This window comes from Crocodylus porosus, unplaced genomic scaffold (assembly GCF_001723895.1).
Source record: "Crocodylus porosus isolate Cpor-Errol unplaced genomic scaffold, CroPor_comp1, whole genome shotgun sequence".
NCBI lineage: Eukaryota > Metazoa > Chordata > Crocodylia > Crocodylidae > Crocodylus > Crocodylus porosus.
In genome coordinates this window covers 48,427,943-48,451,474 of record NW_017728886.1, presented here as the reverse complement: position 1 = coordinate 48,451,474, position 23,532 = coordinate 48,427,943, and the positions used below count along the sequence as shown (strand labels likewise).

The following is a 23,532-nucleotide window of genomic DNA, read 5'->3' as shown; positions in this document are numbered from 1 at the left end:
AAAGACTGAAGAACCAAAGGCCAAGCATATTACAAGACTATATTAACAACATAGCATCCACTGTAGTTGTACAACCTTACATTCTACCTCTAGTTTCTGCAGAGCATTGTCAAAAAAGGTCAAAAGGTTTTGCTCGAGCCTAGATTGTCCATGGGTCTAACACAGTTAACATGTTCAAATCCTGTAATCAACAGCACAAAGGAGTGATATGGCTAGCATCATGTCTGGCTACCTTCACCCCAAATGATCACATAGAGCACCTATACATGTGCCAGACATCTGTTCCAACATGTGCAATTTAGCACATGCTGGAGCAGACTCAATTAATCAAGTCTGCTGGAGCACATTAACACACTCCGGCAGCCTTTCCATCACTTCTATTCAGTGTCTCCGTGCTTCAAAATGGTGGCGGGGGCATTTGAACTAAAGCACATTCAACCACTCTAATTTCACAGATTTAATAGACATTAGGGCTGGAACAGACCTCATAAGATCGTGAGGTCTACCCCCTGCCCAAGGGGCTGGAAGTCAGCTAGGGTCAAAGGATCTCAGCAAGATGAACGTCCAAATGTTTCTGAAAAGCGGCCAGAGTAGATGCTTGTACCACCTCTGGGGGAAGTTTGTTCCAGGCCTTGGGGGCTCAGACAATAAAAAAGTTTTCATTATGTCCAGCCTAAAATGGTCTTGCAGGAGTTTGTGACCATTGGACCTTGTCATCCCCCGAGTGCTCTGGTAAACAGGTGTTCCCCCAAATCCTGATCCACATCCCTTATGTACTTACAGGCTGCCACCAAGTCACCCCTGAACCTGCACTTCCCCAGGCTGAAGAGTCCCATAGCTCACAGCCTCTCTTCATAAGGCCTGTTCTCTTGCCTTCTGATGACGTGCATAGCTCTCCTCTGGACTCTTTCAAGCTTCTCCACATCCTTCCTAAATTGTAGAGCCAAGAATTGGATGCAGTACTCCAGCTGTGGCCTCACCAAGGCCGAATACAGTGGGAGGATGACATCCTGGGTCTCGCTCAAGATGCATCATTAGATGCAAGCCAGAATTTTGTTCACTTTGCCAGCTGTGGTATTGCTTTGGTGGCTCATATTTATGAAGTGGTCAAACATGACCCCAAAGTCTCTTTCAGTCATGGTGCTAACAAGTGTATCATTGCTGAGCCTATAAGTATGATGTGGGTTTTTATTTCTGAGGTGGAGTACATTGCATTTCTCTGTATTGAATGCCATCAGGTTTTCATCCACCCAGCCTACTGAGGTTGGCAAGGTTTGCAAGCCTATTGAGATCAGCCTGGATCACCAACCTATCCTCAGGGGTGGACACTCTTGACCAAAGTTTGGTGTCGTCAACAAACTTGGCCAGTCTGCTTTTGACACCAGTTTCCAGATCATTTATGAAGACATTAAAGGAGTACAGGTCCAAGAACAGAGCCTTGGAAGACACCACTAAACACCAAGTGCCATGTTGATTCAGTTCCATCAGTTACCACTCTCTGCGTTCGACCCCAGAGCCAGTTCCTCAGCTATCCAATTATGAAGTAGTCAAGGCCATAGTTGCCCAATTTTTCCATGAGGACATCATGGGATACGAGGTCAAAATTTTTTTTAAAGTCCAAATATATGACATCAATCTCTTTCCTTTTGTCCAGATGATACATCACCTGGTCATAGAAGGAAATGAGATTGGTCAAGCAAGACTTACCCACAACAAACCCATGTCGGCTATCCCTCAGTATGTTGCCTTCTGTTAGCCTGTCAAGAATGGTTTCTTTGATTTTTTTTTCCAAAATCTTCCTGGGGATTGAGGTAAAACTGACTGACCTGTAGTTTCCTGGGTCTTGTTTCCTCCCTTTTGGATGGGCACCACACTGGCCTTCTTCCAACCTTCAGGTGCTTCGCCCAAGTGCCACAAGCTCTCCAAGATCCTCACTAGCAACTACACTATGATATCTGCAAGTTCCTTTAGCACTCTTGGGTGCAACCTATCTGGACCAGCTGATTTATGGGGGATCCAGCCTCTCAAGATGCTCCATCAAAAAGATCCATGCCAATCCATCTTCACCCCCAGTCATCCCGCATCATGTTAGGCAGGATGGTACCTTTGGGCTGGTGAAAAACGGTCACGAAGTAATCATTAAGCAGATTGGCTTTTTCCTGGGTGTCAGTAGTCAGCTACCCCAACTGTTTTAGCAGGGGTCCAATGTTGCCTTTTTTTTTTCCTTTCAACTCCCCACATATCCAAAGGACTTCTTATTGTCTTTGATTTGTGTAGTCAGATGGAGTTCAGATGCTGCCTTGGTTTTTCTAGTTCACTTCCTGCAGGTGTGGACCAGTGTAGTATACTCCTCCTTAATGGTGTTTCCTCTGCTCCAACCATTATATGCCTGTCTTTAGATATAGGAGGTCCATGAGTTCCCTGTTGAGCCCTTTTAATTTAACAAATAAATGCTTACAGTTTAGTTGACTCAAGGTGGAGTTTGGCTCATCATCACCCTTTTAAATGTGACACTGGCCATAAATAAAACTTGTGGGGAAAAAGCATTTTAAATATACCATATGAATTCAGGTAAACAGTGTTGAAGGTTATTTACAGGCTATAACTTTAACATAGGATTATATTTAGCTCACTATAAACTCTTAACCGGAACTCATTAAATTTAGTCTTTTTTCTTCCTGGAGAACATCTCTGAGCAGATTAAGACTTCCTTAGATTTATTTATTATTCAATGCTGTGTGGGGATGCCATATGGACTTATTATGATCAGGTTGTTTCAATGTTTAAATATTTCTCCAGCAATGGAATGTAGTTACAGTATTTACTTTTCTAACAAATCTGCCTATAGTCTGTTAATGAATTAACAAGCTGCCCTCCTTGGTATTATCCTGGTTTGACTGTGAAATGGCTCACCTGATTAAATTTAATAATGGCTATTTGCTTGGGGTCCTTTTGCTAACTCTCTAAAGAATTAAAAATGCATTTCTAATAATTCTTGCCTTTGTTATTATGAGTACTGGGTCCAAACTTATTTTTTTAACACTGCAAATATACTATGCCATGCAATTATCAGAGACGTATTGCTGTTTATGAATGAGATATATTCCCATACATTTTGATAATTTAAAAATATATAATAACCACAAGGAGGTATTAAACATTTTTGTTAACTGTAACTTTGCAAAAGCTGATCAGCATATTAATACTATCAGTAAGAGGGCAGCTGTTAGCCAGAAAGAAATACACCACAGAAACCTCATTCACAAAAGAGTTCAAATGAGGGGAAGCCAATGCACAAAAATGTAATTCAGTCATTAACATTTGTGTGTACTTTGGCAAATAAAAGCAACAGTACAAGGTCAAATGGACTTCTCCAGATATTACTGGGGCACTATATTTCAACTCTTAGCAGGACACTGCTTCCTATAAAGGAAAAGAGCTTACCTTCTAAGTCAGGCAGGCAATTATTTTGGGCGGAGGACCACTTACCCAGTTTTGACAAGCTGTTGAGGGTTGCATGGGTAGCCCCGCCCCTTGACAAGTGCCCCGCCCCTAGTCACCATCTTGGGACCAGGGTCCTAATGTCTTCAGACCAATATTTCAGGGCCAGAGCCATCAGGGCCCAGAGCAGGATACAGGCTGGCAGGGGCCTGCAGAGCTGGGCTGAGCTACACCAGCAAGGAGAGGGAGAACCTGACCTGGCTTCATAGGGCTCCTGCCACCCTGCTCTGGGCTCCACCAGCACTGGCTCTAGGACACCAGTGCAGGCCCCATATTCCCGCTGACTCCCGTGCCCGTTCACACCCAGTGCCCCCCCAGCCCCACGGTACAGGCTGGGGGCAGCGTGCAGCCCCAACCCCCTGCTTGCTGGCAAGAAAGGACCTGGTGCTGAGCACGGGGAAAAGCAGCCCCTCCCCCGCCCCATGGCCGGCGCTCCCTTCTGCAGCTGCTTGCAGCCCACACAGGGCAGTCCTGAGCAGGCAGACAGCTCCATGTGGGCTGTGAGCGGTTACAGCATGGGGTACCGGTCACGAGGCGGGCAAGGAACTGCTTTTCCCGCACTCAGCACCAGCTTATAACCCACTCCTGTCGCCAACCTGGGCCCTGCACCGGCTCTGGGCTCACCCATTGGGGCTGCAGTGGCAGCAGCTACTCGGCACGGAGGAAAGCGGCCCCACACTTGCCACACTGGACAGTGTTTGCTGCTGCTGCCTCTGTGCTGCCCAGTGCACAAGCTCCAGGCAGGCAGCAGCAGCAAACACTGCCTGGCACAGCAAGTGGGGGAGCTGCTTTCCTCCATCCTGAGCAGCTGCTGCCACCGCACACAGCCCCAATGGGCAAGCCTAGAGCCGGTGCAAGGCCCAGGCTGCCAGCAGGAACGGGTTACAAGCTGTTGCTGCGCATGGGAAATGTGGCCCCTCGCCTGCCCCGTTGCCAGCAACCTGTGCTGCAGCTGCTAACAATCCACCTGGGGCTGCCTGTGCCTGCTCAGGATAGCCCCAACCCTTTTTTCCCCTGCATGGGGCTAGTATGTGCCTGGTCTGCCCCCTGCCCCTCTTCCTGTGGCTATATAGTGCCCACCACAACAGCCTTGGTGCTGGATCAGGACCACCAGTAAGATTTGGGCCAAGTACTGTCCATCCAGCCCACCAGGGAAAAAGGTTGCACATCACTGTCCTAGGGCAGTGTTTCTCAAACAGTGGGACGAAGGTTGTGTATGTAGGACTTCAACTCATTGCCCGATTGAAAAAAATCAGTTGTTTGCACTTCAAATAGATGAATCAGTAGATATCTTGAACAGTGCAGTTTTGTGGGGTTTTTATCATGGTGGGACCCGAGTTTTTTGACAAAATGGTTGGTGGGATATAAGGTGCAAAAGGTTGAGAACCGCTGTCCTAGGGTATGAACAACAGCATTCTTGGGACATGGTGGGAGGAGAAGGGGTTAAGTTGCTGCATTCAAAGGCAAAGCTATCTTTTATGCTCTAATTCTGGGGTATCAACTTATGACCCATGGACTGATCCAGCCCACAGAGACTATGGGGCTCAGAGAGAGGCCAGGAATTTTGGATGGGGCCTCACCAAAATCCAGGCAGACATCCAATGGCAGCAGGGTGCAATTAAAGCAACAGAAACATAAATGAGTGCTCTCATCCCACTGCCTTTTCTGGATCTCACCCTTGGAGAGCCAGGCAAGTTTGACACCTCTGCTCTGTAACACGTGCAAGATCCTGTAGCAATACAAGTGAGTAAAACTGACCCTGGATGAAGCAGGTGTTTAAGTTGGAGTGGTTTTGTTAAACTTGTATCACTATCAATGTCAGCAGTCCCTCAATGTGAGGATGGCAGTCCTCCAGTAAATGGGAAGTCATCAGTAAGCCCATAGATGACTGAGAAGACTGATCCACATGTTCGATTACAGATGTGGCAAATAGCTCTGGGAGGAAGAAGCAGATCCTGGCAATATCTTTTCCTTTGTTTCCTCTCATCTATCCACCTCCATAATGAGGCAAGTTTGTTCAAAATGGTCCGTGCCTTGTCATACATCATGGTACTACTGTGGATGATTCAGTGCCTGAGTCTCCCAGATATTGATATAGCATTTCTTCAGTCTGGCTTTCAAGGTGTTCTTGCATCTCTTCTTTTACCCATCCCTAGAGTGATGACATTGGGTACTCCCAGACCACCAGTGTATCACTATAGGCCCATGCACATGTAACAATCGCAGTGTAATTACTGCTGTGCAGTAAGAAAGGTAGTTCCCCCCCACCCCTTTTGAAATCATTCTAAGCATGCATTTGCCCATACTCTTATTCATCTTACAAAAGATTGTGGAAGACATGGAGCTGCCACATATTAATTTACAAATGGTAAAAAATTTTAAAAAATTATGAACACTGTAGATGACCTGATTGGCAAGGTGAATTTATCATTGAAGACTCCCCTGAATAAATGTATTGACCTAACTTGTGGAAAAAACAAACAGGAAAGCAACATAATAGCTGTACGCAAGCACACTTCACAAATACCACTGGGGGAAGAGAAGGCAATGATAGGACAACGGCATATTTCTGGGCTCTAGTAACTAGTCTTTTTCATACATTGAGTGCCTAGAAATCAAGAGGATAAATGCTGAACAAGCTAGCAGGCTAAATGTTCAGATGCTACCTCTCACCAAGCTTAGATTTTGCAGTTGTGTTCCTCTCCAGAAACAGTGACCAGTAAACAAGAAGCCTCCTTAAAGCAAAGTATTTAATTAAAGCCAAAGCACTTTGAAGAAAACAGAACTTAAAAACAGTCCATACTCATGCTTACCTCTTCCTAAGGCTTACCACTGGATGGCCCCACTTCTTCAGACTCCCAGCTTCTGTGTCAGCTTTCCACCTCCACCCCCCTCAAAGAGCTTCTGACAACCAACATCACCAAGCTGCTCCCAACTCTCCTAAGAGGGCTTCTTAGCATCATTTCAACTTCCAGCATATAAGGATGGAGAAACATCTGTGTCATTTGAGCCTGTTTCTGTACTCCAGCCTATTGTTCTGTAATTGCTCCCTAGTATTCTTTTGGAGTTTTTCTTGTCTGATGTTATTGCACTGCTTTCCTGCTTCTTTCTCTCATCTCTCCCTATTAAACTAGATCAATAGAGAAGCCTTAACCCACAATAAACAATAATTTCACCTACCAACTAGGTCACTTCCAGCGCTCACAAAAATGCTATATATCTGAGCATTCTTAGAATATTACACAGCAGTTCCATGCCCAGCACATCCTTAAATGCTTCTCACATAAAATGTTATACTACTAGGTCATGGTTTAAAAGCACACAAAGGTCAGAAAATAAAAAGTTAACATTCTCTCAGTAACATTTACTCTTTCACTAACTATATGCCTATAATTTTTTATGACTACAGCTACACTGTTTAATGTATACAATACCTAAGGTTTTACGATGAGAACTAACTCTCTCATTTCCTGACATTACTGTATAAAATTATATTAATAGTTTTTGCATGCAATTTCTTTTTTTTTTTTTAAATGGAAAACGATATATGTTTTAAAACACTAACACAGAAGTTATTCCAACTAAGCTCTCATATTCATTACCACGTTGACTGCCTCATTTTGAAAGAAAAGCTTTCTGGTCAGCCATGGTAACTGAACACTAACACATCTGCTTTTATTCCATCAGACATTTAAAAAAAAGAATCTTTTAAGTAAATTAAGAACATGCAAAAAATTCTGAGATTGTGATATCTTAATCTGTAAAAGATTTTCCTTAAAATCATGTTATTCTTTTTGCCCATAAATACCTATCTACCAATTGGCCTACTACACATTCAAATGCATGCCTATTTTATTTCAGAAAATGAATATAAGAATTTCTCAAAGCAAACTCTATGCAAAAAGCCAACACTAGACTAGGAAAAAAATTTTTAAAATCATAATAAATCAAAGCCCCAACACTAACATTATTTACTACATATCAAAGGCCTTTAAGACTACATGTCAGTGTTTAGCTTAAAAAGTTTGGTTCCCTACTACATGAATCACAGCAAAAGTAGCAAAACCAAGCAATGAAAAAGAAAAAAAAAAAGCAGGATCTGGGAAAGCCTAAAGGTTATCTCATTTAATTTATAGCAACTAAACCCAAAGGCAATAACTGGCAAGTGTACTACCTACAGCTATGTCACATGCTATGATATGTACCAGACATTTTTCTTCAGACACACTGCAATCAATATGTCAGAAAAACTGACATCACAGTTGGGGGTGCCCTGCTATTACAAGCCAGTTAGGAGCTCTTAGCACAAAAGCTTTTATGCAGTGTGACAGATTAGTGCCTAAAGAAGATTTTATAAAAGGAAATAGGATTTATGCACATCTAGAAATGAGCACTTTGAAAAGTAATTACATAGTTATAAGTCTAATAAGCAGGGTTTTTCCCCCCTCATTTCTAAAATAAGGGGATTTCTTTTTTAGTTTTGCCCATTGAAACAAGAACTAACAAAAAGATTTTGCCTGTAGACCTGAAAAAAATCTAAGCCTGTATTGCAGTTTTTCATAGGCACATGAAAACAGAAGCCACTGTATATCAGAGAGAATTAGTAAACTAGCCTCTCATTTGCATTGTCTGTTATATTTTGGTGTTGCCAAAGTTTATCTTTGGACAGGTGGCATAGAAATTCACTCTATAACATTTGTAGAAAACTTATGAAATCCGTAACGCAACTAACTGTGTTTCAGAGTGACTGGCATATCCCTCCAGTACCAACTTTTGTAAGCCAGTAATTCTCAACCAGGATGTCATGACATCCTGGGGTTCCTTGAGATCCTTTCAAGGAAGGGTGCTATACAACGTTAACATCAAGTGCGCAAACATGATTCACAAGATAAACCAAGATATTTCAAATAGGAATCTACAGTATCACAAACATTCCAACTTGCTGCGTTGTGTCTGATTTGTCTGAAGTCCCTGCCACGTTACACTTAAGATGTGATTAATGAAAAAGAAAAAAAAATGCAACGTCTGGAAAAATGTAACTAGAGGTGCACTGATATAGCTGTCCAATATTGGACTGGCACCTATATAAAGAAAACTGACAATATCGGAAATTGGTCTGATGTGGCCAATAACGTGGCTGATAAATAGCCTGTGCATGTGTGCAGCTGCAGTGCGGCTCAGTACATAGGCAGCGAGGAGCTCAGTCCGGCAGCCTGAAGAGCTGTGTGCAGCTGGTGAGTCTGTTCTGGTAGAAGGGGAGTGGAGAGGGAAGGGGCATAGGTGGGCAGATCAAGGTCCCCATGGTGAGGGAGGGAGTGGGACTGGGGCAGGCGCTGCCCAGCTGGAGTGGGATGGGGCAGCTCCCAATGCTGCATGCACCCGTGGAGGGCATGGGGGGCATGTGTCTGACGGATCCGGGCAGGGCAGGCCAGGTTTGCGCTGGGCTCTTCCCAGAGGGGGTTGGGCCAGGTGGTGGTGAATTTTGGGGTGACTGCAGCCACCCTGCAATAGCCCCTCTTGCAGCACCACCACCGCCTGCCCCAAGTGCAGCCTGGCCCAGCCCCTGCCAGGAACAGCCCAGAGCAGTCCCAGCCCTCAGCAGCAGCCCACACCACCCAGATTCAGGGGGCACACGCACACCATGCTCTCCTCACCTCCCTGCACCAACCAGATGAGCCACAGCTCCATTCTGCACTTGCCCCAGACCCACTCCCTCCTTCACCGCAGGGACCTGGATCTGCTCCCTCCCCGCTTCCACCACAACACACTTACCAGCTGGACACCGCACTTCAAACTGCTGGGCTGTGTATCGGAAATCGCATTGGTATTGCCTGATATGCCTCCTTAAAAACTGGCTATCATTATTGACCCCAAAAACCTCTATCGGTGAACCCCTAAATGGAACCAGTTAATTGTATCTTATGGTGTCACCTAGCCAAACATTCAATCAACTAATGCCATGACAAAAGGAGAAATAAGCCAAAGTTATTCCATAAAATGTGTAATAACTTTGTGACTTATGCCTATCACAGCATTAACTGAATGAATGACCAGGGGCCCCTGTGGTTGGGAGCCCCACATGCACCATGAGCCTGGGAGCCCACAGTTGATGTGGGCTCCCAGCTATGGGGGCACTCCAGGCAAGTCTATAGCTGGGAGACCACTGGGCTTCCAGCTGTGGGGACGCCTGGTTTGCCCCAGAGGCTAGAAGTCTGCGTAACTTGCGTACTCCCAGCTGCAGGGACGCATGGCGCACCTCCCCCATCAGCTGAGGGGGCTCCCAGCCCCCGTCGCTTGCTACTTACCAGCATAGGGGAAACAAAGAAGGCATGCCATTTATTTGGCATAAACTTATTTTATGGACCAAATGAGATTTATGTCATTTAAATAACTCAAATAATCCTTGCCTTGTCCATCTTAAATCAGTTTGCTTCTAGCACAGAGTTTAGAAATTCGTCAGAAAGAGTATAAACTTCCAAAGAGCTAACTTTATCTTGAGCTCCTGGTCACTGTTTATGAGAAAAAGTTATACAGGTTAACATTTCCACACTGAAAATAAATAAACAAGATTCTCCTTTTTTAAAGTAACCTCCAAAGGAAATAAGACTGCCTTTCTGTGCTATTGAAGTATATGGATTTCTTCTCCTGCTTTTTCATCTTATAGACTCAAGTCACATACCTTGTTTTAGCAGAAAACACTCTGGACAAGAGAAGAAATTACAAAAATAGGACATCAGAAACCAAATTAAAAAAAAAAAATGTCCAATTATAAAAAAGCACTTTTGCTTTCAAATCAAACTATTTAAAATTCTATAACTTTTGTTACTTAATGCCCAGCTGTTTTAACTTTCGGGGGCAAATGAGAAGCAAATCGCCCGCAGTCTCTCCCTTTCAGTAAAGGCATTCTTGGAAAAATAGGGAAAAAAAGAAATTAATTTCCCTTCATTTTAAAAATCAGGTTCTCTGTTTTTAGAAAGAAAAACAAATACACTGCATACTTTCTCCCTTTTACAAGTTTGTCTTTAAGCTTACTTAATCAGCCAATATTTTTCTGAAAATCTTGCAGTCATAGCAAAAAAGACCCACAAAACCAATCTGGTATTACTCCCAATGAGAAGACTAAGCAGTAAGCTGCATTTGAGCTCCACAAATTTTCAAGAATTACACAAGGCAGGTAGGCAGTGTCAGACAGTTCACAGTAGCTACCAAAACTGCACCAAACTGTGTCTATGAGAAACATGCCTGAGCTCCCTCCTCACCTACCACAATGTACAAAAAGACTTCCCCTACACAGTTTTTTTTAAACAATTAGTAAGATGTACCATGTGCGTATTACTACTACTGCTTTAAAACTGCCCTCTTCAAAGAGGTTTGAAATTCCTTGTAATTTCACCAATTCTCACAGACACAGTATCTAAAAGGAATCTAACTTTCATATATACTTAACCTTCCCTAACTAGTCTTACTTCCCAACCAGCTCCATGAACAATTGCTATTAAAATTTGCACTTACTATCCTGTTAACCTAACTTTATGCCCTCATTTATGAAGCAGAAACATTTGACCAGAACTTCCAAAAAGGACACTTGAAAATACTAAACTTAATTTCAACATGAGATTCATGCTAAAGCTACTTGATCAACTTGCTCTACGTTCATTGAATTTTCATCTCCAAAAGTATAAAATGGATGCCTAGGGAAAAACTGAACTGCCACCTTTGTTCGGTTGCAGTGAATTTTTCACCATTTCAGAATACTACTGGATACTAAAAGATCCTTTAAACTAAAATCAGGCTTTTATGGTTGATCACTCATAACAAACAATTTATTCACTTCACAGTAACAAATAAAGACAACTCTTACATATTCCTTCCTGGTAATAAGAAAAAAGAATAAAACGGACTGAATTACCTTCATGCACTGTTATTCCGCAATTGTCACACTGGATTATTTCATCAGCATCTTCACTGTTATCCCCAAGACAAACACAGCAAATCAGAATATGGTCCATTTTCTGTGAACTCCAGTTCTGAGACTTCTCAAGAATCAGTGAGTCCTAAAATTGAAAAATTAAGATGCATTGAGTAAGCCAGGAACCACACTAAAAATGTTTATTTTTACCACAAGAAAGAAACCAAATAAGTTAAGCCTTAGAACCATTTATCCTTATTAAAGATATGTATATGCTTTAAAATTTTATGGATACAGAAACATTTAGGAGCTTCATTTTCATAAAAGCCTTCCCCTCTGCTCCTAAGGACTTGAAAAAGTCTTTACCAGAGACACTCTGGGCAAACTGTAAGACATGCTGGGACAGGTCTCTCTTCCTGCAAACTTTATACAGCAACCTCATTTAAACTCCTGGTGCTGTTTAAAAGAAAAATGATACACCAGAAATACACAAAGGTTTACCAAAAAACCTGCGTGTTACAGGAATCCTACTAACATCCACAAATCATACAGCACCTACTGGACAACCATTACACCTTTCCAAAAACCCATACTGTTAAGCCTGCAAATGAACCGTTATGAGCAATTGCCTGCTCCCCTATTCTATACAATGCAGTATATATAAAAACCATACGTCTGGTATGAACTTCTTTTCTTTTGACTACTAATATGAATAAGGATTTGCAGAATCAAGTACTTAGCTTGTAAAATGCTTTAAAATTAAGCAGGGAAAATGACATCATATAAAATAGATGCATTCTTTTGTTTAATTTACCAAATAATTTTTCATGAAGAAAACAGGAAGCCATTTACACTTCAGATATACAGAGCAAGGAATAAATACTGTGGCACTACTATTTAGCGTGTTTTTTTAAATTACCTCCATAATGACAAATCTACACTGTTTCTGGACTGCAGAAATTTGTGGATGCATTAAGTGCATTTTTTTATTTTTCTACAGAATGACAAAAATTAGACAGCCTTCACCAATGAAACCTAAGCACATGGAAACATGAGGCACTAGATACATTAAAGCATCACTAGTGACCGATTAAAACAGCCCTTGTAACAGTTTCAGAGTATAGGTTGGCAATTCACATCTGACATGAATCCACTAGCTTGCTAAGCATCTCTTAAAATGTTACAGTTGTGCATTTCAGCAACAGAAAATGAATGAGGTAGAACTCTCCCTTTTAAAACATGTTATTCCTAACAAAAGCCCTCATTTCTGGTTAAAGAAAGTAACGAACACACACTAGTTTACCCAGCCAGGAGATCTTATACCACCCTCCAGCTCTCCTGTGAAATATGAATTTTCATTTCTTCCTAGGAGAAATTTTACAATTTTTGCATTCTCCTATACCTGAGAAAGGGCACATGTGCTTGAAAGCTGACAAATAAAGAAAAAAAATGTTTTGCAACTGTCTAGTTGGTCTAATAAAAGATATTGCTTCAAGCACACCAACTATTAGTATACCCTAAACACCTAGAGACTTGGTTTGTCATTACTGCTAACAAAAACAATGTTCCTTTTTTAAAAAGAAGAATTATGTCAACCTTAAATAGAGGGTCTGAATGCATTATGTCTTCTCAGGGTCTCCAAATCCTGTGGAGCATGGCTCAAAGTGTTTGTTTTTTCTGCTACCCACCCCAAAAAGTTTCACAGATCAGCTGTGGTACATGGACCAGACTGAGAATCATTTTTTCTGCTTAATAACCCGATGCCTGAGGGTCAGTTGCCACCCTCACATCATGTACTGAAAAATCATGTTACCCATAGTTAAAAGCAATTTAATACTAGACAGAGAGTAATACCATGGAGTCAACATTTCCCACCTGCTATGGCAGTTCATTTTTAGAGGATTTACTCCTTCTAGAATTTTTTTTAAGCAGCAGGTCAACAAGCCTATGACAAAAAAGCTGCCATGGAGATTTCAAACTTTTTGAAAATTAGATTGTTGTAGACATGAAGGAAAAGGATTAATCATTACTACACTACAACCAAGATAGAGTGATTTTAAATAAACAACTTAAATTTATAATTCAACTATATTTACAAAAAGCTCTACATGCAACATCTACATACAAGTAAACTACCCTGGTTTCCACAAAAGTAACCAACTTACTACATTATTTTATTATAAAATATCTAGGGATTTAAAAAATCTGTGCAAAAAAGAGAAGTGGCACATGTGGGGGCAGACTATACCACTCAAAACTGGAGCCTGGCTGGCTGGAGCCACACTGTGGTTGCTAGCCAGGCTCCAAGAGGCATGATAGTCATTGCTGCAGCCCCAGGAGGTCCCCAGGACAGACTGCTGGAGCCAGCCCAGCGCGTACCCCAGCCTCCCCTACCACACCCAGGGTAACCTGCTGTGCGCCAGAGAGCACGTGGCACAGGCATTCCCTGGGGACTACTAGCGGCAGCACAGGGTGCATCACTGCTAGTTCTCCCCAGGGAACCAAACGTCTGCACTTGTCTGGACGCAGCCAAGGAGTACAGGAGGATGCAGGGGTACTTTGAAAAATGGCAAGGCAGCCTGCCTCACCCTATCGATTGGCAGGGTGCAGAGCAATTCCTCAGGGCAGAGTCCCCATGGGGTTTCCTGACAGCTCAACCTTGGTATCATGCAGCCAGGGCTCTTCTTTCTTCCCTCTCTTCTGGAGGGATGGAGTGAGAGCAGAGGGCCACAAGATATCATGTATCCTCCTCAGTGAAAAAAGTGTACAGACATTCAATTTAGATAAGGAAAAGGAAAATCTTCCTCATGGACACCTGGTCTAACTGCATGTGGAAGAGCCATTTTGCTTCTGCAAGAAATCTTGACTTTCTATAAAGCTCCATGCCAGAAGGAAAGCTTTTCCCTTGGCACAAATGGAACACCTGTACATGGAATAAGACTAGTTCAGTCACCTTTAAAAAAGAAACCTAATATGGTATATTAAAAGTTAGAAATGAAATGTTCTTGGGGGTGAATAGCTTGCTAACAGTATGTGAAACATGGAAAACTTGACAGCTACATTTGTAAAGTTCAAGGAAAAAAAGGTCAGGTACGGAGACTGTTAATAAGGTCATAAATATATTAACTTTCTCCCTTCTAGCTTACAAGTCGAAATCTATCCATGGTTGGTAGTGATCATAATTTATGGCTTTGTGATGGCTGTTCAGTGGTATGTATATATGGAGTTGTGGCCATAGGTCTCAATCCTGCTGCAGGTATCAACAGCATTAAAATATTAATGTAGGCACCCTGCTGGCAGTCTGATCAGACAGACCAAGGAATAAGGCACATAGAATTAATAATCTTCTCAACTCTAAAACTGGACACAGAAGTCTAGGTGTGGTGGAGAAATGTGGCAAAGTCTTTTTTGATGCTTTTATCTTTTCTGTGGATGGATGATCACTCTTTCAATCAGAGGAGAGGAGCAGACAGGAGAGGATCCAAACAAAGTTTTTACATATCAGAAACTGCAGCTGCTCCTCTCATTTCTACAAAAAGACTACTGATACTTGTTGCCCAAGACAATCATACTATGCATTTATAAATGTCACAAAGGCAAGGTTGAAGGCAAATTTCAGAACGTTATATCCTACTGTCCCAATGACCTTACCAACACTGCTTTAAGAAAAAAAAAGTGCATTCTATTTTGCCTTGAAATACCCAATGTATGCAAGCTATCCTAAACCAAAACACAGTGAAGGCAAGGCACTTCTGATTAAACTAAACATAATCAGCTACAGGAGGGAAATATAGGGTTAACTTTGCTGTGTAGTTATTTGCCTTTACTTGAGATAGGTCAAATGCATTAGATATTTTGAAATATTAAAACAAAAACAAGAAAACAATCCCCCCGCCCCAAAGAAAAAAAAAAATTTTCAGCGGTGAAGATAAGGTATCTAAACGTATTTCCTATCCATCTTCTCACAATCAAGAGGTCAGGAGCCATAAGGTGACAATAAAAAGAAGTCTAGGGATAAAATAGTTTTCTTTTAAGGTAAAGTATTATGCTTAAAGAAAATAAATACAGAAAATAAATATAGAAGTAAAAAAGAATATTAAGTTTTTTCCAGTACTAATTAGTACAGGGTTCGTGAGACTCTCTCCTAATACCTTACTTTTTTTTTTAACTTAAGGACATTTTGTAACTAGAGCACTTCGCCTACAAATAAAGTCCATCAATAGTAAAAAGATTCTTTTAGCTTCCCATCCAAATTACAAACAGGAAAACATTAGTAAAGACATCCGTAAGTAAGGTAAATTAACTGTGTACTAGTACAACTGCACTTCTAATGGACAGGTTCTACAAAAAGCTAGCAATTTGGTTAAAACCATTAATTTAGGATTATTTATCTTTGCTGAAGGAAGTCTTAAGAGTAACATGCATATTTTACTTCAACAAAAGATTACATATTTTAAATAAAAAGGAATACTGTAGAAGTAGTTACTTTCAGGTTCCAAATAAAAATCCCCTGGGCAAATTAATTATACTAATATGACATTATCAATACATAATAAGTATATGTACACAGGCAGAAAGCAGTTAATTAACCAGTGCTAAGAGAGTTAAATTTGGCTGAATAAGATTAGGGGCTTTGGCTTTGTTTATTAGGGGGATGGGATTGAGGGGAGAGGGTGCTTATTTAATAGGGGTCATTGTGCCATAGTCTAGGTGGTGGCCAGGAAACCTCACGCAGAAGCAAGAACTACCGTTCCAGTCCACATCTTGTGAACATCCTGCCAGGTGAGAGGCTGATTCTAACATCATGGTCATCATCATCTAGTTATGCAAGCTTTGGGTGGGAGGCAGTGAAACTCGCAAACTATGCATGTGCATCTACTAGGCAGACAAAGTTCTTTGGGTAAATCTGATATCTCTTATTAGATCAACTCAAATACTTACTTGAATTTTTCCAACTATTTGAGTTGGTCTAATAAAAAAGACATCAGATTTACCCAAAGAACCTTGCCTCCCTATGTCCTTAGACCAACACAGCTACAACCTATAAAACTGAAACATGCATCTGCTAATAATTTAATGGGAATTAAAGAGACCCCATTGCGGAAGAAAAAAATGCTTTGAAGTACTAGCAATTATAAAAAATGAACAGCATCATTTATCTATTAATGATACTTGACAGAAACAGTAACAGCATAAGCTTGTTTGCTTACACTTAATATGGTAGAACAGCATACGGTACTTCATTACAACACAGGTTCAAATACTATATAATCAGGTCTTGAAATCCATATTTGGAATATGAAAATGGGTTAAAAAAAAAGAGCAAAAAGGGTTGAAAGCTAGCAAAAAAAACAACCCAGACAACTTTAGGACCTCAGGAGCAGCTACTTAAAAATTAGTTGCTTAGACACTCTGTCCTTTCATCAAGCACTGTGAAGTCTGTATTCCTAGGACATCAGCTTCTGCATTGTAATGAGATTCTGCTGTACTCTAAAGGAACTATTTTTTACTAAAAGTGAAAAATTATTACAGTGGTGCTGCCAGAAGCGCTTTTATAAAAAAACAGGTGGTTTCAAATAGCATAAAACTGAAATTGGATTTGTATATTGTCAATTTAGAAGTTAATACTAGATTTAAAAAATTAAAAACCATGAAGGCACTTTTCAGAGATTCAATGACCTTTCTTTATATTGGGGTTTCCTCCAAGATCTAAACAAAGAAGTAGCTTAATTAAAAATGTTATACTTAGTTTCTAAAGCACAGTGTCATTAAGATGATTTTTAATCAGTTACGATATTGCATTTTGAAAATGAGGAATGATCCTCTCATGGTGAATGCCTGAAACATGAAACAAGGAGATCAGGTTTTAATCCAATCTCTGTCACAGATTCTGTGGCTCAACCTGGAAGTCAAAGACAGATCTTGCAAGGTCAAGGTACTGAGTATCTTCAATTCTCATTAAAATCACTGTAAACTGGGGTTACAGTTTACCATCAAGACCTTAATCTCTTTAATGTCCTTTAAGTCCCCATTTGTAATGCAGGAAACTACTGTAAAACACTTACCTATCCTAGAATACTGTTCTGTAAGGTCAGTGCATTAATATCTGTAAAATCTGTACCTGAGTTCACCAACCAAAAGGTTAAAAAGCACAGTTATATCATCAAGTAAGATAATGATATAGAGACAAAGGACTAAATATGTATAGGAAATAGACTCCTCTCACTTATGAGGGCAATCCCTAAAGATTGGGCAATCAAAAAATCAAAAGATCAGTCTGCAGTGACACTGCAAGTACTGTACCAGCAGTGTGGCGAGACGGACACCTCTGGTTTCAAATGAAACATTCATCCAAGTACAACTTTGGTCTCTTTCACCACAGAACATAACTGTCCCTGAAGCACCAGATCACTAAGCATATACAAATGCAAATAATGTAGCAAATAAACTGTCTTGTTTGATTTAAAAAAACAACCAAGACCCACATAAGAGTAAAACATATAGACTATAATTGTCAAGTTGTTTTTCTGACACTATTAGCGTTAATAATATCTTCACAGCCCATATCCAATGTATTAGAACAGGTTGTCAAAGATTGAGCCCATGTGGCATTCTCCCTGCCAAACCAGCCAGGGCAAGGGGAGGAATCTTGTGTAGTGCATATCCTGGAGCAGGAGCCACAGACACTGGATCTAGCATAAGGCGGGGAAAAAGTCAGTAGGCCAGATCTAGCCCATGGACCGGTCCCATGCCATACATCTGGCCCATAGGGCCAGATGAATTTCACTCCCCTGTATTAGAAAATAAATCCATAAATGCAAGATGCCATATAACCCAGAAATAGATTTCTGCCAAATTCCAAAATGCCCAACATAATTCAATATTGTTTTTTTTAATACAAAGTAAAATCAGCAGAAGCGAATCAGCAGAAGATTGGTTTAACAGAAACAGCAGACCTTAAAATAGTGCAACATACGTCTACGATTTATCCAGAAATCACACTTGTTATAACACTGGGTTTACTTGCAAATATTTATGAAAAAAAAAGACTTCCAGTGATTTTTATTGCAGTTTTGCAAATAGGTTTGCTGAAACCAACTATCTTAACAAGCCAATACAACAATTCTTCCACAGATGCAAACCTTATTTAAAGCAGAGGAACAGTGTCTGGGGAAGCAGTGTAATATCAAACAGTATTTGCATTCTGAACTGATAAGGTATTTACTATAACTAATCCTTACCCGTGATCACTTTTTAATCAATGTAAAAAGCATTACACTTCAAAAACTACAATCAATTCCCCTAAAGAAATATAAGGAGGAACCCCCACACACACACATTCTAGATGAACTCATATACACATCCTTCTATTAAGAACGTTGTTAGCAGTGAATGTAATGTTTGTTTGTTCTATATGATATCTGCTACAGTCCAGGGGTACATCAAGGCTTGCTATCTTTTTGGCATCTGTTAGGCTGTCACAGTTATATCATAACTTCAAATCTGACTTGTGTTTAATAGCATATATGCTATAAGAGAACTAAATTCATGTTTTGGTTTGTTTCCACTATGGATTAGCCTACTTGCTAAAGAGCTAATCCAAAACCCACCAAAGCCGACAAAAGACTTCCCATCGACTACAGTAGGGGTTGGATTGGACCATAAAGCCAAGGCCAGTTTACTTCATTTGTTTTCACGTCATTCAGCATAGTTTTGCAGCTTCTTCATTAATCAAAACACCAAACAATTTGTCAGTTTAAGTTTTTAAATTACTCATTTAAAAAAAACAGCACCGCAGAGAATTTTCCATTTTTCAGAGAGATTATAGAAAGTTGATTGCTCTACCTCATTACTCTTGCTTTGTGAAAGAGCCAGGCTATCATTTGTCAGCTCCTCATCATCAGCATTACTCCTGTTAAGAACTTTATTTTTCTTCTTCTTGGATGCACCATCACTAGCAGTGCTGCTGTTATCATCCTCATTGCCCTCCTCATCATTGTCATCATCATCACTTCCACTTCCATCGTCTTCATCATCCTCATTATCTCCATCACTTCCCTCCTTTCGCAATGCATTTTTTCCTTTCTTCTTTTCAGCAGTAGGCCGCCAGTCATTGTCATCCTCACTGTCATAATCATCCATATCATTTAGTTCTTCCATTGATACAAAATCTAGAAGAGGTCGATTGCGGCGCAAATTCCACTTTTTTGGCTCATTTGATTGCTCATCAGCAACAGCATCAGATTCAGTGGCTTTCTCTTTTTTCTTTTTTGGCTTCTCATCCTCTTCCTCCTGATCTTTCTTTTCTGCCTTAATCACCTCTTTCTCTGTTGCTGGTGTCTCTTCTCCAGCAGAGCTTTTGGGTTGTTCTTCCACTTTCTCTTGTTCTGCTGCTACTTCCTCCAAAATATTTTCTTCTGATTCAGTACAGGAACCTTCACCACTGTCCTTTGATGCATCTTCACTCCCATGACCACTTCCTTCAGAATCTGTTGAGCATATGAAAATTTAAAAAAAGTGTTCTGAAACAAATGTACCCAAAAACCCCAAAACTTGCTGAAACAACAAATTGCTAAACTAAAGAATGATGTATGTTCCTCCCATCAACCTATTTGTCAGTTAGTCTCCAAATAGTTCTACTCCAAGTAGCACTGTTGAGAACTTGTTGAATATGAGAGTGTTGTGAGATGACAGAAAAAAACCCAAAAAACAAAAAAGGTAAAAATACATTTAATGAAACTTAAAAATTCCACTGAATTGTTGAATTTTTTTTTTAAAAAGCAGTAAGAAATAGATATAGTCTTCATGGGAGGTTATTATACATGACTAACTGTCCTTTTTAAAATCATAGGAGTTACTTCCTAAGCCTTGAAAACAAGACTACAATAGGTTTTATTGTTCTTTAACTTATAAAATGATGCAATCACAAGTCAGCAAGTTCCAAAGTAAGGTTGCTCCTATAACCTGAATTCTGACACCTGCTATTTAGGCACTGTAAAAGTTTTTATTTTCAATGTAATTTACTATTATTTATCAGTGAATAAGTTCTTCAGTATGCAAGTCAGTCACCGCAAGTGACCAAACTGTCTTTCCATTTTCAAGCTGTGGCTCCCTGTCTCAAATGCTACGAACAGTCCAATTTGTACAAGGCAAGGACCTGGACCCCTATTTCATTCACCATCTACCTTGCACAATATGAAATACAGGTTAGGTTAAAAATGAATACGTAATTAAGACTAACATCTGCATGAAAGGCAAAGTTTACACATGTAATTAATGAAGCAAGGCACCTGTGGTGTGCACCTTACCCAAAGAGGCAAAGGTTGTAATTTAACTTATTCAGAGACATCAAATAATCACTAACCATCATGTTTTGTTTCAGCCACACATAATAGATAAACCCTATTTTATAGATATTTTTCTTTTAAATATTTCTCTGCCTTTAAGCACTTTATTTGCCACGCAGTAATAATAATGTTTCTGTAAGGCCAGTAAGTGGAAACAGTGTGGTTCTCCACATCAGTACCATAGTGGGGCCTTGTAATTCATGTACACCAAGTACCTAAGTATTTTGCTAGGATGTGGTGTGGCCATTAATTCACTTATGCAGATTTACTGACCAACTTTATCCAGACATAGGTAGAGAAAAACTATATATTCACTTTAGAAGTTAGCGTTTAGCAGTACACTGCGCACATTCATTGACTGCTCTGATCTAGGCAGTGACTTAGATCAGCAATATTTCTCCAACTGAGAATTCTCCCCAGCATGGGAGAGTTCTCAGCAGCTTCTCCCTCACCATATCTCACTTCCCTTATTTTCAGTCTACAGTATCTTTGGGACTGCATGTAACTACTAGAGAAATAATTATACTCCCTTAGGCAAGACCTGAGCCAAGCAAGAAACCAAAACATGACTAAGCCCTGGCACAGAATCCAGCGCAACAAACAACTCAATGGCATTACTACACATAACAGCATTACTACCACTTACAAGCATGCCTTGCATTTAATTGCAATCTTAAAATATCATTCCTTTCAGAATATCTAGGGAGACTGAAAGGATGTCCAACTTAGGTAAACCTATTAACAAGTTAAAGAAAGACTCCACAGTGTCTGAACTGAAAAGCCTGTGGGTTTACCAATCACTGTTTACATTCACTGCTGTCTGAAACCAACTAGAACCCATTATTTTCAAGGTCCTTTGGAGTTTTGGAGATGCTTTAAAAGTCTTGAAAATGATGGAAGCTCATCAGTTACACTACTGCTAATAACCAGAACACAGTGTAGCTAGGAAACACTGTTTGTGCCACCCGTGCTGTGCTATTGCCAGCCATGCTAAGCAGTCAGGGGCCCACATAAGACGTGGAACCGTCCCCCCTCCCCCCCCCCCACCAGGGCCCACATTAGTGCAAGGCGCAGGCAACTAGCCAGCATTTGCCCCACACACTGTGTGCATGTGCAGCCTTCTACTGCTCCATGTGTGCAAGCAACCACTGCACCACTTGCACCCACCCTCAACTCCTCCACTGCTCTGTGCTATTAGCTGTACTGCTCCGTCCCACGGTGCAGGAGACAAAAATGTAATCCAAAGCAGGGAGGGGAAGCCTAAACCTCCTAGAATCCACAGCAACATAGGGAGAGGTGGTTAGGCAGGAGCCCAGACAGGCCTGTGCTTCACTGTTGAGTGAATTACCTATTTATTCAATACGTGTGCACTTTACCATGCATTAGGTAACAGGCTGTCTGACAGATGGCCCCGATATTGAGATAGGGTCACAGAAAAGTAGGGTTGGAAGGAAACTCACAACACAAGATCATCTAGCCCAGTCCCCTGGTCAAGGCAGGGTGGATCACCCCTGACTAAATCATCCCAGCTAAATGTCTGTTCAACCTACTCTTGAAAACTTCCAAAGATGGAAATACCACAGCTTCCCTAGATAGCCTGTTCCAAAAATTCTTGACTACCCTCAGTCAAGAAGTTCCTCCTAATCTCCAGCCTAAATTTCCCCTGCTGTAGCTTGAGGCCATTACTCTTTTTCCTCCATAGAGGAAAAGCTACTTGCCATCCTCTCTAAAAATCACCCTTCAGGTATCTGAAGAATGTTATCAGATTTGGTTGACTGTGGACCATTTCTGCAGTCTATCCAGGTCATTCTAGTACCTCACCCTACCCTCCAGAGTGTCTCCAACTTCACCTAATTTGGTGTCATCTGAAAATTTGTTAAGCATATTCACCCCATCATCTAAATCATTAATCAAGATATTAAACAATACCAGAACCAGGGCAGACCACTGGTGATTGATACCTCCTCCCAACTAGACACTAAGCCATTGATGAACTGAGAACAATAATTCAAAAAGTTATGTATCCACCTTACAGTACTTTCATCTAGTCTGTACTTCCTCAGTTTGTTAATGAGAATGTCATGAGAGGCAATCCAAAAGCCTTGTTAAAGTAAGAAAATATCACATCTACTGGTCTCCCCCCATCCACACAGCCTGTCACCTTATTACAGAAGGAAACAGGTTGATTAGTCATGACTTGCTCTTGGCAAAACCATGCTGGCTCTTCATGATCATTTTGGTCTCTAGATTCCTTGAGGACCTACTCCATGACTTTTCCCGGAATCATGATAAGACTGACTATTTTGTAATACTCCAGATTCTCCTTCTTCCTTTTCTTAACGATAGACATTTTGTTCGCTCTTTTTATAATCATCTGGGACCTTCCCCAACTTCCACAAGTTGTCAAAAGATGATAGCCAAGGGCTCCAAAATTACTTCAACCAATTCCATCAATACCCTAGGGTACACATACCCTCCAGCTCTGTCTATCTGAAATGATTTGGCTTCCTTAAGGCATCCCTAACTTATTCTTCCACTAGTCGAGTCTGTTTGGCTCCTTCCCTATCTTTGCTGCCAACTCTTATCCAGTACCTATTTGTGAAAACTGAACTAAATAAACATCACATAAATCAGGGGTTTTCAACCTTTTTTAACAAGTGTACCCCTTCTCTCTCAAAATTCCAGCTTATGTGCCCCTTTCACGGCGAGGGAGGGAATGGGGCTGCACAGCCAGGGCAGAGAGCAGGATGGAGCTGTGAGCAGCTTGCCCGGGGG

At 40.9% G+C, this 23,532-nt stretch overlaps 1 protein-coding gene across 6 annotated transcripts in view; it reads right to left on the bottom strand.

Moving 5' to 3' along the window:
- Positions 1–23,532, bottom strand: part of PHF14 (PHD finger protein 14) — a 290,125-nt gene that overhangs the window by 249,026 nt on the left and 17,567 nt on the right. For all 6 annotated transcript variants that reach the window (XM_019533903.1, XM_019533925.1, XM_019533897.1 and 3 more), the window contains exons 3-4: positions 19,256–19,899; positions 11,411–11,555 (exon numbers count right to left, since the gene is read on the bottom strand). In XM_019533903.1, the coding sequence (XP_019389448.1) occupies positions 11,411–11,555; positions 19,256–19,899 (789 nt within the window). The remainder of the gene's footprint in view (positions 1–11,410; positions 11,556–19,255; positions 19,900–23,532) is intronic.